The following is a 13,775-nucleotide window of genomic DNA, read 5'->3' on the forward strand; positions in this document are numbered from 1 at the left end:
CATAAGACAATATTTCAGCCTCTATTTATAATGTTTTATGTCTGTATATGATGTTTATTTTGATGCATTATGTCTAAAGTGGTGTATTATGGAAGGTTTTTATCAAATCTCACCTGAAATGGTAATATGTTGTTGCCGTTGTCGGTTCTGAAGGATTCTGGAGGCTCTGATATCATCCAGGGTTTCTGCAAGGCTGCGGGTCTCTGATATTTCGGTGGCCCGATGACATTGCTGCGGAAAGGTTTCTTCGTTGGGGAGATAGGGTTGAGCGCAGACGGGACGCCCAGTCCGAGAGCTCTCCGTGGGTCTCTGCCGCTCCAGGGGTTCGCCGCGGAGCTCCACACGGCGTTCTGATGGTTATTCCAGGCGGACGAAGAGGCGGACGATGCGGACACTTTATTGATGAGGGTCTGGTGACTGTAGGGGCTCCTCTGATTCACACCGACAGGAGATCTTCGCATCTGCGGGGAAAAATTCCCCCCAAACACCGGGTTGACGTGATGGGGAAAGTTTGGAAACATCATCGTCCCGTTTACCGAGGGAATCCCTTGGAAAAAGCTCTCGTCCACGGTGTTCGTGGACCAAGTGTTGCCGAACGAAGGTGATGGAGAGGATCCGACGGTATCCTGATGGAAACCCACAGCAGGCAGGACCGGAGACTCCATGGCGATTCGTTCGGAGTGACCGTGGCTCGGCTCGTCCGGAATCGGCGGGTCGGAGGGGGTCGGGGTGGATGGCGGCTCTATGTTTGACGGGTCTTGCTGCTGATGAGGCTGAGCTTTGCTTTTGTCCATCAGTAAATCATCCTGCATGTTTTGAGCTGTAACACAGATGATCAATTATGATTGATCACTGGGATTTCTATTTATGGGCCCCTGATCACCCATGCATCAGCAGCACAGGATCTGTCTGTATCCTATCCCCCTTTTTTTATCCCCCCACACTTGTGCCCAAATACGAATTAAGGAGAAACGCTTGAAGGTCACCGATATTCACCAATTTTCGCCACGTCTCGTTTTTCTCTCACCGGAACTCTAGAGAGAAATGAGAAACTGATTCTTGTTCCTGTTTTTTTACATAAGCCCCTCCCCTGAATTTGCATACGTCAATAAATACAGCTGCGTAGAGACATATTTTACCATGCAGTTGAACATATATTTTTTTGTTTTTGTTTTGCAGAGTATCCTTTATACATGTGAACACATTTTAGATTCAAAGTCTTTTAAGTTAAAAAGATATCATACTACAATCTCTTAAATGCATTTAAGGATTAGTTCACCCAAAACATTTAAATTCTTTCCCCATTTACCATCCCAGATGTGTATGACATTCTTGAAGAATATCTCAGCTCTGTATGTCCTTACAATGCAAGTGAATGATGACCAAAGCTTTGAAGCTCCAAAAAGCACATAAATGTAGCATATAAGTTATCCATCCATAAGTAAGTTCAGTGTTGTAATCAATGTCTTCTGAAGAGATCCAATTGGTTTTGTGGGAGATCAGACCAAAATCTAACTCTTTTTTTCAATATAAATCTTGTCTTCAGCAGTCTCCTTGGCGATCATGATTTCAAGCTTGATTACACTTCCTAGTGCCATATAGTACTCCTAGACCTAGGAAGTGTAATCGAGCTTGAAATCATAATCACAGCAAGAGAATGACAAGATTTATAGTAAAAAAGGGGTTATATTTTGGTCTGCTCTCACCCAAAACCAATTGGATCTCTTCAGAAGGCATGGATTAAACCACTGGATTCATATGGATTACTTTTATGCTGCCTTTATGTGCTTTTTGGAGCTTCAAATATTTGGTCACCATTCACTTGCACTGTATGGAGAGCTGAGATATTCTTCTAAAAATCTTTGTTTGCTTTCTGCAGAAGAAAGAAAGTCATACACATCTAGGATGGCATGAGCGGAGTAAATGATGGGTGAACTATTCCTTTAATATTGCCAAGAATAACACATTTCTAAGGTATCATGACCATGTTTTTTCTTTCAGATTGAGCATTTCTATTTTATATATATATATATATATATATATAAATTTGATGTATTTTTCTGTATATTCTAAATGTCTGTTTTTTCGTACTCTGGCCTTTTCCCACCTTTTCATTGTTCTCTAATGCAGAACTCACTGTTTTTATGTAATGGGGAACAATAAATAAGAGTGCCAATTTCTTTTGTTGCAATGTGCATGTTTAAAATAACAAGCTACATATGTATTTGTAAAGATTCAAAACCTATAACAAATTTTTTTTTTACTGAGGTTACGGTCCAGTTTTAACGCACTTAAGATGTCTATAAAATAAAATGCACAGTTTTATGCATAATAGTGCAAAGTGTATGTACAAAAATCCATTGCATAGCTCAGCAACCAGGTTATATTTGCTGGTAGATCTTGGGTTACACCCAGTACTGCACAAAACATCTACGCAACTGAAATTTCAACAGCTCTTGTATGTTTTTCATATCTGGGCTCCTAGTCTGGCTGTATTGCACTTAATGTGTTGTCTGTGAATCTCTATATAATTTACAGCCATTCTCAAGTAGCTATTCCTCATCTGTTTTGTGAATTGTTACCATTTCTTTGTATAGCAGGCAGTTAATAAAATCGAGATTTTACTTCAAATTCAGAAAATGTATCTAAATATCCACCTCTTGAGGGTTTCTATGTCGGTTTGTGTAAAAAAGAATACTCCATGAAAAACAGGCCGAGAATGCGACAGTTTCCTCGAGTCTGACCGGTTATGAACTCAATCTTTGATCAAATTGTTAAAACAGAAGATCGTAAGGAGATAAAGAGCGATTCAGTCAAATTTCCCCAACGTTAATCCTCGTTTCTGCTGCATTAGAGCAGCACATCCAAGGTCATTTTAGACACCATTGCATCAGATCACGCGCAGACCAAATAAATATTATAATTTCATACCGTCACAGCACATGAATGCATATGACAGTGCATTTCTAAAACGCACTGGGTACTGGAAAGGAAAATAGATTAAATCCACCCCTTTAAGCCGCCGCACACAACTCATAGTACTAGCCTATTAAACACATTTAACATGCATATGATGGGTTGATTTTCTGTCTTTTAGTTCTGTCGTTTTCATTGTGTGCATGAATTAGACTTTACCTTATCGTTCGCCTTTTGGGATCCTGCAAATAAGGCTATTTCTGTTTGTCTCGTCTGGGCTTTCATATGACAGACGAGTTACTCTTTTTGCATTCGCCTCAACAGCTGATTGACTGCGGCGCATGGCTGATGCACTGAAGGATTGTGGGAATTGTAGTTTTTAGGGAACAAAAATAAAATCGACTGTATGACATGCTGTAAAGCGCATATGATGTTCTAACAAACAAAACACAATATTTTTACCCACTGAGATTTCAGTTAAATTCTCCTACACAATAAATAAATCTAATGCATTCTATGCACAAGAAAATGAAAATACACCATACACAAACAATCAAATAAAAATGTCATATCCATATACTATATGGTAAATAGAAAATGAATTTAGCCTTCATTAATCACAAATAGATTTGTACATGCTGATCAGTTTCACACTGCAATGTAAATGGTTGACTCTCCTTACCGCAGTATGAGGTGTTCTGAAGCCAAATATGTATCTTCATGTTGCTCAAGCAGGCGTAGTCCCTTTTGCTCTGGGCTGCCTGCCTGCCTGAGCGAGTTGCGAGTCACATGCAATAAAGACTCCATCCCCCAGAGTGCATCTGTGGTCGCGAGAGTCAACGCTCGCGCACGAGTGGTGCTGTAGCGTCCGCTCGTGCTCCCTCACGCGCAGTCAACGCGTGCTTCGGGAAATATAAACATTTATGATAATTCATTAATAGATAATTTTATAACTATTCATGTCGGTCGTTTGTAAGCGGATTTGTGCTGTTGTTTGCGTTAGTAAACCGCGCGCATATCAGTGTTTAATACGGCTTTGAGATTCGCCGCGGCCTGACGATTAATCGCCTTTGACATATATGTCATTATTAAAGTTGAGTTAGTTATCATTAATTAAGTGTGTGACCTTATGTAAGCATGACAGATGAAGAAGCGGTTGTGATGCAGCAGATCGTGGACAGGTGAGTGAATGATCAAACATGTAAACAAACGAGGTCAGCAACATACCATCGTGTCAGTTAAGCTGCACACATTTTTTTAGATATGTATGTAGAGAAATGCATATTCTTTATCACATTCTTAATTAAATAATAGAGTGGTTGAGGAGTGATTGTTTGAAGGTTTAGCATTTCAGCGCTTTAATATACGTATGTTAGCTACCTAGCCATTGTTACGTCATTTACGAGGGGGCGTGGCTTTGATTTTTTTCTTTAGGTATTGTTTTGTTTCGTATTTTACTTCTGTACTAAGAGCTTTGTGTGTTTTATGTGTCCTGTTAATTGTTTATCTTCCTCTATTCTTCTATTAATTCTGGTATCCACATTCCCAGGCGGTACTGTAAACACAGTTTTATTTAATCACATTTCAAATATTTTATTTGGAATATTAATATATTGTTGGGCTGAAGGATTTACAAGTTACAGTAGTTTATTGCATTGTTTCATAACCCTTTTCACCTACAATGGGGGCTGTAACTGAGATTGTTGGACTGGAAGTCTGAATCATTTTATTTATTTATTTTGAATGGCCTCAAGTTGATTATCTATTTTATCTTTTGTTTTCCACATGCTACTAAATTACACAGACTTGGCAGCAGGTAGTTGTGGCCTAGATTAAAGGAATGTTTCAGACAGATGCAATACAAGTTAAGCTCAAGCTGGAGTTTATCATTGAAAATGATTTAGACTTAAAATCTAAAGTTATAAAATGGATATAACTTTGCACTGACATGTTAGTAGTAAGCATTTTTATCACACTAGATAATATTCCCATCTTGTGGTTATACTATAAAGCATGCATTGCATTGCTTTACACCATTAGGGTTGCTCCGATACCAACATTTTGGCTTTGGTACGGTACCAGTTCTGGTACCTTGATATCGATACTTGGGCAACAAATAAAAAAGACTAATTTTTAATTAAATTACACAGAAAATGACTTGATTAAAAGAACTGCATAAAATCTAACAGCTACAAATTCTGCATTTTCCAATTAAAATTTTCTGAATTGCATGTTAATTTATTTAATTACTTTTTATGAACAAATGGTGTTTAATCAAAATAATACATACAGCTTTAATCAAATTAAAATGTCATTAGTAATTTTTAACAAAACAATTGCAATATTATTTTGGTAAAATAACACTGTGAAGCTCTGTTGTGCAGCATTTTAATGAAAACATTCATGAAGAAAATGTGATTACTTTATGCACAAGATTGCTATGGCTGATTCACAACATGCTGATGTGATCTTGCTTACAGATGATGATGATAATAATAATAGCATTTAATATTATACTGTTGTTATTATGAGTAGTATTGGAACTTTTTGAAAATTACATTTGAAACAGTAGGTATTTTTTCTGTCTTCAATGTCACGCATCCAGTTGAATAGCTTTCATTTTAGCAGGACTTTTATTTTGACAGACCTTTGAGTTCTTCTTGTTTTTGACGGGTTCTAGTTACATCAAGCTTCCCATTAATGGATACTCCTGTCACGACTTGCGAGCTGAAATCTCAGAGCTGCACCGGTGAAGGAGATTTGAGTGTTCACAGTAGTTTATACACTAAATTAAAATCAAGCACCAGTTGTGTATGTAATTTTTCGTCTGCAAAATTAAATAATTTTAAAGCTGTTCGTAACCGGCAAAGTTTAAAGTCTTGTTGTAGTGCAGAGGTGGATTGACAGGTGAGGGGTGGTGCTTCGCTTCTGTTCAGGATGCATACAGGATGGATTAGCGTTGTTTACACCTCAAATGCGATGTGATCACATGCGTTTATGACTACCTCTGTATGTTGTTTTGTGATCCAATCAGATGTTTAGACCACGTTTAGACCTGTATTTAGCATTGACCACATGTGATCGGATCACCAAAAACAACAACTATCATAATGCTTCTGAAGACATGGATGTAACCACTGTAGTCATTTTGGATTACTTTTATGCTGCCTTTATGCCCTTTTTGGAACTTCTGAGTTGTGGTCAGCATTCACTTTCATTGACTTGACCAACAGAGCTGTAATATTATTCTAAATATCTTTGTTTGTGTTTTGCTGAAGAAAGAAGGTCACATCTGGTATGGTATGAGGGTGAGTAAATGATGTGAGAATTTAAATTTAACACCAGGTGTAAACAAGGTCTTGTTTTGTTTCCTGTATGTGTTTGTGTGAGCTGGAAGCACAGACTTTTCAAAATAACAGTCCCCAGTGTATTTAGGGAATGTTTATGGTTAGAAGTCCTGCGTTATGGACCAGATCTTATTTATTGGATATTATTGAGATTATGGTTGCAAAATAATCTGGGATTGTATTTATTTTGGCCTCTTGCAGTCTATGTCTGTGCCCTTCACATAAAGGAAAGAATAAAGGGCCAGGTATAATTCGTTTTAGAGTGTTTCCGGATTGGCTCTCGCCTGGTTGACCGCATTGGCTTTTGTGAGTTTACTCTTCTGAACGTGTGTAAACCCTAACATGTTTGATGCATGCCCACTGCAACTTCTTTGTAATACATTTTTAGTAGAGTCGGTGCATGTGCCGATGATGACAGAATTTGCGAGTCTAGGAAATCTGGAACAACGCATACTGGATTACGATGAAATTTACGTCACGCATACTGTGTGCTGAGCGATCGCCAACGTGGATGCGCAAAGTATACTTTGGCCTTAAATAATTTTTTTAACATTCATTTAATCGATTTTAAAAACTGTTGGCCGATTCATTGGTTATCACCCTTTTCCACCAGCTAAATTTACATTTATGCATTTGGCGGACGCTTTTATCCAAAGCGACTTACAGAGCACTTATTACAGGGACAATCCCCCGGAGCAACCTGGAGTTAAGTGTCTTGCTCAAGGACACAATGGTGGTGGCTGTGGGGATCGAACCAGCAACCTTCTGATTAACAGATATGTGCTTTAGCCCACTACGCCACCACCATCGGTGTTTGCAGAATCCACTATCGGTTAACCTCTACTTGATACCCTCAGGGGTTATCAATAAGCAATATATTTAGCTGGTCCCTGTTATCACAGTATTATAAATGAAGGATTATTATTTCAGTAAATGACATGGACAAGATCCTTTTCAGTAATGATTCAATGGGTCACTGCATGGAGCCGAGCTGTTCTGTGTCTGACCTTGTCCATGTTTTTCCATTGAGACTGTCCTGTTTGCCAGAGGGCAAGTGCTCACCAAATAAACCAGATAACTGTTCTGTCTGCTGGTTGGACACAGCTCTGTCTTTCCACTTTAAAACAAGTTTGCCAGAAATGTAGATATGTGTGTTTTACACCTGCCATCTGCTTTAATTTTATGTTAAATAATCTCGCCATCATAATTGAATAGTTCACACAGAAAGGAAAATTCGGTCATTATTTACTGCCCTCCAAACCCCTACCTAAATCCGGACTTAAATTTCGGTCTGTTCCGTTCACAAGACTTGTAATATTGTGCACAATAGTTGTAAGGACCACTTTCAGTTTTGAGTGTTCTTCAATATAGTTAATTTTAGTAAAAAAAAAGCTGTGGAAATCAGATTACATTTACTGACATTCAAATAAGTTAACTATTTAAAAAAATTATTATATCACCTTTTTTCTCCCAATTTGGAATGCCCAATTACTACAACTTAGTAGGTCCTCGTAGTGTTGCGGTTACTTGCCTCAATCCAGGTGATGGAGGACAAGTCTCAGCTGCCTCCACTTCTGAGGCAGTCAATCCGCACCTCTTATCACATGGCTCGTTGTGCATGACACCGCGGAGACTCCACATGTGGCGGCTCATGCTACTCCGCGATCCACGCACAACTTACCACATGCCCCGTTGAGAGCGAGAACCCCCTAATCGTGACAACGAGGAGGTTACCCCATGTGACTCTATCCTCCCTAGCAACCGTGCCAATTTGTTTGCTTAAGAGACCTGGCTGGAGTCACTCATCACACCCTGGATTGGAACTCGTGACTCCAGGGGTGGTAACCAGTGTTAACATTTTATAGAATACATGTAAAAAATTAACTGTTTGTGTTTCTGTCACAGCTGAAGGGCGTACCCCTTCAAAAAGACATTATTTTGAATTTGTGTGGAAAATAAATGCTTTTCTGCAAAAAGTATTTTAGAAAGTAGCTTAAAAGTAATTAGTAATGTGGTTACTTTTTTGATGTAATCAAAGTCAGTAATTTAATTACAATTTTCGATTAGAAATTAGTCATTTGTAGTGAATTACTTTTTTGAGTTACTTACCCAACACTGACCACTTTTATGATTATTTTATGATGCTTTAATGTCCTTTTTTTTGCTTAAAAGCCTCCGTCCTTGTTTATTGTAATGGGGGGAAAAGAGCGACCGATACAATTATTAAAAAAATTATTATTCTCATTCTTTCCACGAAAGACAAAAAAAATTACACAGCTTTGGAACCACATAAGGGTGAATAAATAATGACAATCCTTTAACAGGAAACCACTTGAATTCAGCCTTTTGTTAGTAAATGTTCTAATGGAATGTTGGCCTGTTTGTAGACATTTATGTCAGTTAAAATTGGCATGGTGAAAGCTCTCCTCATCCGTCTGAAATGGACTGCTAACTCTAACTTGAATGTCCCTCACTGAGGTAACAACCTTAACGGGGCCTGTGTGGAGGCAGATAGCTGTACTCCAGCATGAAGCTCTATCAGACTCTAACACGCAGCTGAGAGCACTCTTATCAAGGCCTTCCATCCACAGCTGCTCTCTCTGCAATGCAGCTCCTCACTACGGCTGAAAGGATGGGGTCATGCTTAAATCCTGTCTGACCTTTCACGTGGCAGACACTTTATCACCCCCTTTTGTTCTCATCTGTACTCAGTAAGATGGCTCCATTTATTTTGGCCTTTTTTTTTTTTTTTTTAAACCTTACTCTTCCTTGTTTTTCCCACCCTAGCTTTAATGTGTTTCCACAGCACCATGGATAAAACAAGTTGTCTTTTCAAATGTGTGTCAGAATCAAGTTTGAAAGTGTCTGGAAATAATCCACCACATTTAGACCTTTATTAGTACTATTTTCCATTTAAATGGCAATTAAATGTAGCTTTGCAGAATGCCTGTGATTTTATCATGTATACTCAACAAGCTGCAGGATTTGAAATATCTTTCATGACTGTAGCATATTCCAGAATGATCACACATGAAATCAGCATGTAGTTTCTGAGAGTTCTGGAAGCCTAGAATCGGTTATGCTGACTCACCGGCTCCAGCATCTCAATTCCCCCTGTGGCGCGACCGGAATCCCATTGCATCAGCTGTGTGGAAAACTCAGGTTGGGATTGAAACCAGGAAGTAATCGCGTTTGCATAATCAGTGAGGTTGCATTTTCGACTCTAACATTACATTTTTACTCCACTGATGGTTAGGTATAGGTTTAAGTTTGGGGGTGTAGCTTATGAAATATACATTCCTCTTCACTGATTTACAGCCTGTACAGCTGAAACAACTCCCTTGTGGCACCCCTCTGTGGACATTACACCCATAATATGAATCTCATAAGTGCCCATATGGCCATCAACACTTACCGCTTTGGCCACCTGGGGCAGTGTTTAGCATTTTGATAAGGACAGATGATTTTAGCAATAGAAAAGTCAACCTACAGTTTACGATTTCACTGTGAGATCAGTCGACATAACCGGTGCAGGATGGGTTACGTGCAAGCATTTAATACCAAGTGTAATGTACTTGTTTATTCCCAAACCCTAATGATAAGCAAAATGAATAGCAATTGTTGCCTTATCAGTGGTTGCCGTACCGCCCACAGAACACAGAATGACCGTCCGATGCATATTGTACACAAAATGGGTAGACCATTTTGGCAAGCTCTGATCTGATTAGCTGGCTAAACACAATTTCTGGGAGTTAGGGTGCACAGGTTTTTCAATAAATGGGATTTTGTGAACATTAATTGTACATTCAGTTTAGTGGTCGACCGATATGTTTTTTTAATGGCCGATATCCAGAGAGCAGGGTGGCCTATACAATGCCAATATATCACACAATTTAATATAGTAAATAACAAAGTGCTTTGTGTATATATGTGTGTGTGTGTGTATATGTGTATATATATCTATATATCTATATATATATATATATATATATATATCTTATTTAGCACTATATTTACTCCATTTCACACAAAACAAAAAAATTATATTGTATTTTAATTGGTAGATAGCAGTTTCTTCAGATTTCTGTTTAGCCATCACATTTTTGTAATTTATTTACTTGCACATGAAGAAATTGTTAATATATTAGGAAGAAGGAAATAACAGTACACACATGGAATACGTGCTTCAGAGGAAGATATTAGATGAGCGCTCGATGGGAAGAAAACGCTGTTTTTTTGAGCTTCTTGAATTACATCAGTTTAAACAAGATTTCGGCATATTAGCAAATGATATATAATATATGTTTTATTGATATTTGACACTTTTATCATTTGACAAGACAGTTAAAAGTTACAGGGAACTCTTGAGGAGAGAGAGGGACAATGAAACGGGTGAGCATTTTAACATTATGAGCTGAATTGTATCTGTTGCAGCTCTGATATTAACCAGCCAAACAGGAAATTTAGTTGGCAGATGTGACAATAAAAAATTCAGAATATCGGCCGATTTATCGTCCTCTGCAAAATATCAGTTGACCACTAATTCTGTTGCACAAGTTCTCATATTATATTTTTTTTTGTTAATTCTTTTGGTAATTTCTTGCTTTTCTTTGTTTTTTTTATTTATATTTTTTTGCAGCATTTCTCCCAGAATAGCCACATGCATTTTAAGGTGCACTCAGTAATAGTTTATGGATATGTTCTTACACATATAGGGGTGTATCCGGTCCTGCTCAACCCGCTCCGAGCGGGATTCAATCTGGTGTCAGCTGGCATGGGATGCGGCATGCAAACGAGGAGGCTAAAGGTTACAGCCCCTAGCGTCAGTCGCTAGTGCACCTCTTGAGTTCAGAGGAGTTAGGTTTAAACATACCACACAGCTATTATGTACCAGCTGGCTCTCGTTACACTCACCCCCCCAAACATCACTCCCATCCGGGTCACGGCACCACTGTAACCGGTCCTGCTTGACCTGCTCGGAGCGGGATTCGAACCGGCGTCAGCCAGCATGGGAAGCAGCACGCTTACGAGGAGGCTAAAGGCTACAGCATCTAGCGTTAGTCGTTAGAGTGCCTCTTGAGGCCAAGGGAGTGAGGTGTACACACACTGCAAAGTCATCATGTACTAGCTGGCTCCCGTTACAGAGGCATGGATGCAGCATCATTCAAACTCAATAGTTTGCAGTTACCGGTACCATTGTAGAAATTCACCAGTCACAGTCAGCCATGAGTAATTCATTCCACAAGTTAAAGTGTCCAGTAACAGGGTGGTTATTGAGATTTAAGCGAGTAGTATTCAGCCGGTCATGTAATGCTAACATGGCAGCCCCCATAAGGGGACCCTTTTCATTTTTTTACAAGGTTGGAGTGGTAATGATGTTATTTGTTTTTAAAATTGCTATTGATTTCTTCAGGAGAAGAAAAAATATATAATTAGGAAAAATGACTGAGTGCACCTTTAACAGGAAATGGCTGTCAGGATACTCCAGATATTTTTAAGCATAATAAATGTAAGTTCAGTCTGAGAAGACATAGCTGTTATGTGTGTGTGTAACTTATGCTGTTCATTTGAAACAGAAATTTGGAGTTCTTTAGAAATGCTGGCAATACTTTGTGCTGTATGAATTAATGTTCCTGTTGGCTTTATACATTGCTAAAGAAACCTGAGCTTGTGGATGAGTCTTGTGACTCTGTGACCACAGGGGAGAGAGATTGTGTTTATGGATCAGCAGTAAGTCACAGCCGACCCGCCCCCTTCCCCCATGTACAATTATAGACTACAACTTCAAGATGACATGGCCTTACTGAAACTGAACTGAAATTACATTAACTTTAATGTACCTGGTGCGCTACTCATTAAAGTCTCTCTGATATTAGGATCAACTGTAATCTACATGCATCACACAATAATTCTGTTTAAAAACATTTGACCGAAAGCTATTAGGTGAATAATGTTAACCCTGAGGGATGCAGTTTGAGCCGATGATTTGATATTTGTAGAGCAGAGAAAAAGAAAGCAGGATGAAAACAAATAAAACTATTTGCTTAATCTGATCAGGATTATTTGAGTGAACAGTGAACATTGTGCACGTTAATTTCCAATCACAAAATTGCATATTCGTAACAGCCTTATTTATATCTCAGTCCGTCAGTATGCAGTATCTCAGTCAGTGTTACCTCTGATGCTGGGCTCTTTATCGGCTCCCTGGTGATGGAACTTTCTTTCGCTGGCTTTTAGAGGTTCCCACAATCATGTGACCACACTCGGATGAATAAAGTCATTGTGTCGAGGGTTTAATGCCTCTTTAAATACAGTCTGACCTGTGTAGCAATGAGAACATGACCATGCTGGAGAACTTGTCTTTGTATCGTCTACCTTTATTTTTATGAACGGACCTTTTTATTTACATTGTTTGCTAAGATAAGCACCAGTATTACTTGGAGCTGCATGATTAATTGTTACATTTATTTATTAATTAGGCCACATTTATTTATTTTAAATTGTTAATGCAGTTGAAGTCAGAATTTTACATACAGCTTAACCAAATACATTTTAACTTAGTTTTTCACAATTCCTGACATTTAATTGCAGAAAACTTTCCCTTTCTTTGGTCTTTATTTTAAGAATGAAATGTCAGAATAAAAGTAATAGAGAGAATGATTTATTTCAGCTTTTATTTCTTTCATCACATTCCCAGTGGGTCAGAAGTTTGCATACACATTTTGTTGATATTTGGTAGCATTGCCTTTAAATTGTTTAACTTGGGTCAAATGTTTTGGGCAGCCCTCCACAAGCTTCTCACAAAAAGTTGCTGGAATTTTGTCCCATTCCTCCAGACAGAACTGGTGTAACTGAGTCAGGTTTGTAGGCCTCCATGCTCGCACACGGTTTTTCAGTTCTGCCCACATATTTTCAGATTGAGGTCAGGGCTTTGTGATGGCCACTCCAGTAGCTTGACTTTGTTGTTCTTTAGCCATTTTGCCTCGACTTTGGCTGTGGTCATTGTCCACTGGGAAGACCCATTTGCAACCAAACTTCCTGGCTGCTGTTTTGAGATGTTGCTTCAATATATCCACATAATTGTCCTTCATGATGCCATCTATTTTGTGAAGTGCACCAGTCCCTCCTGCAGCAAAGCACCCCACAACATGATGCTGCCACTCCCGTGCTTCACGGTTGGGATGGTGTTCTTTGGCTTGCAAGCCTCACCCTTTGTCCTCCAAACATAATGATGGTCATTATGGCCAAGCAGTTACATTTTTGTTTCATTAGACCAGATGACATTTCTCCAAAAAGGTCTTTGTTCCCATGTGCACTCGCAAACTGTAGTGTGGCTTTTTTTATGGTGGTTTTGGAGCTGTGGCTTCTTCCTTGCTGAGCAGCCTGTCCAATTATGTCCATATAGGACTCGTTTTACTGTGGATATAGATACGTGCCTACCGGTTTCCTCCAGCATCTTCACAAGGACCATTGCTGTTGTTCTGGGATTGATTTGCACTTTTCCGCACAAAA

General features: G+C 38.9%; 2 protein-coding genes across 4 annotated transcripts in view; one reads left to right on the top strand and one right to left on the bottom strand.

Moving 5' to 3' along the window:
- Window positions 1-3,677, bottom strand: part of LOC127617875 (cytoplasmic polyadenylation element-binding protein 3-like) — a 35,009-nt gene extending 31,332 nt beyond the window's left edge. Inside the window, exons 1-2 of one of the 3 annotated variants that reach the window (XM_052090012.1) lie at window positions 3,599-3,677; window positions 114-820 (exon numbers count right to left, since the gene is read on the bottom strand). In XM_052090012.1, the coding sequence (XP_051945972.1) occupies window positions 114-820; window positions 3,599-3,638 (747 nt within the window). In that variant the 5' untranslated portion in view covers window positions 3,639-3,677. Of the gene's footprint in view, window positions 1-113; window positions 821-3,135; window positions 3,243-3,598 lie in introns of those variants that run through there. The other 2 variants (XM_052090010.1, XM_052090011.1) reach the window with 2 other exon arrangements.
- Window positions 3,678-3,751: 74 nt separating this feature from the next.
- LOC127618094 (E3 ubiquitin-protein ligase MARCHF5) overlaps window positions 3,752-13,775 on the top strand; it is a 29,672-nt gene continuing 19,648 nt past the window's right edge. Inside the window, exon 1 of the mRNA XM_052090340.1 lies at window positions 3,752-4,097. Within this exon, the coding sequence (XP_051946300.1) occupies window positions 4,054-4,097 (44 nt within the window). The 5' untranslated portion in view covers window positions 3,752-4,053. The remainder of the gene's footprint in view (window positions 4,098-13,775) is intronic.

Source organism: Xyrauchen texanus, chromosome 24, assembly GCF_025860055.1.
Source record: "Xyrauchen texanus isolate HMW12.3.18 chromosome 24, RBS_HiC_50CHRs, whole genome shotgun sequence".
Classification (NCBI taxonomy): domain Eukaryota; kingdom Metazoa; phylum Chordata; class Actinopteri; order Cypriniformes; family Catostomidae; genus Xyrauchen; species Xyrauchen texanus.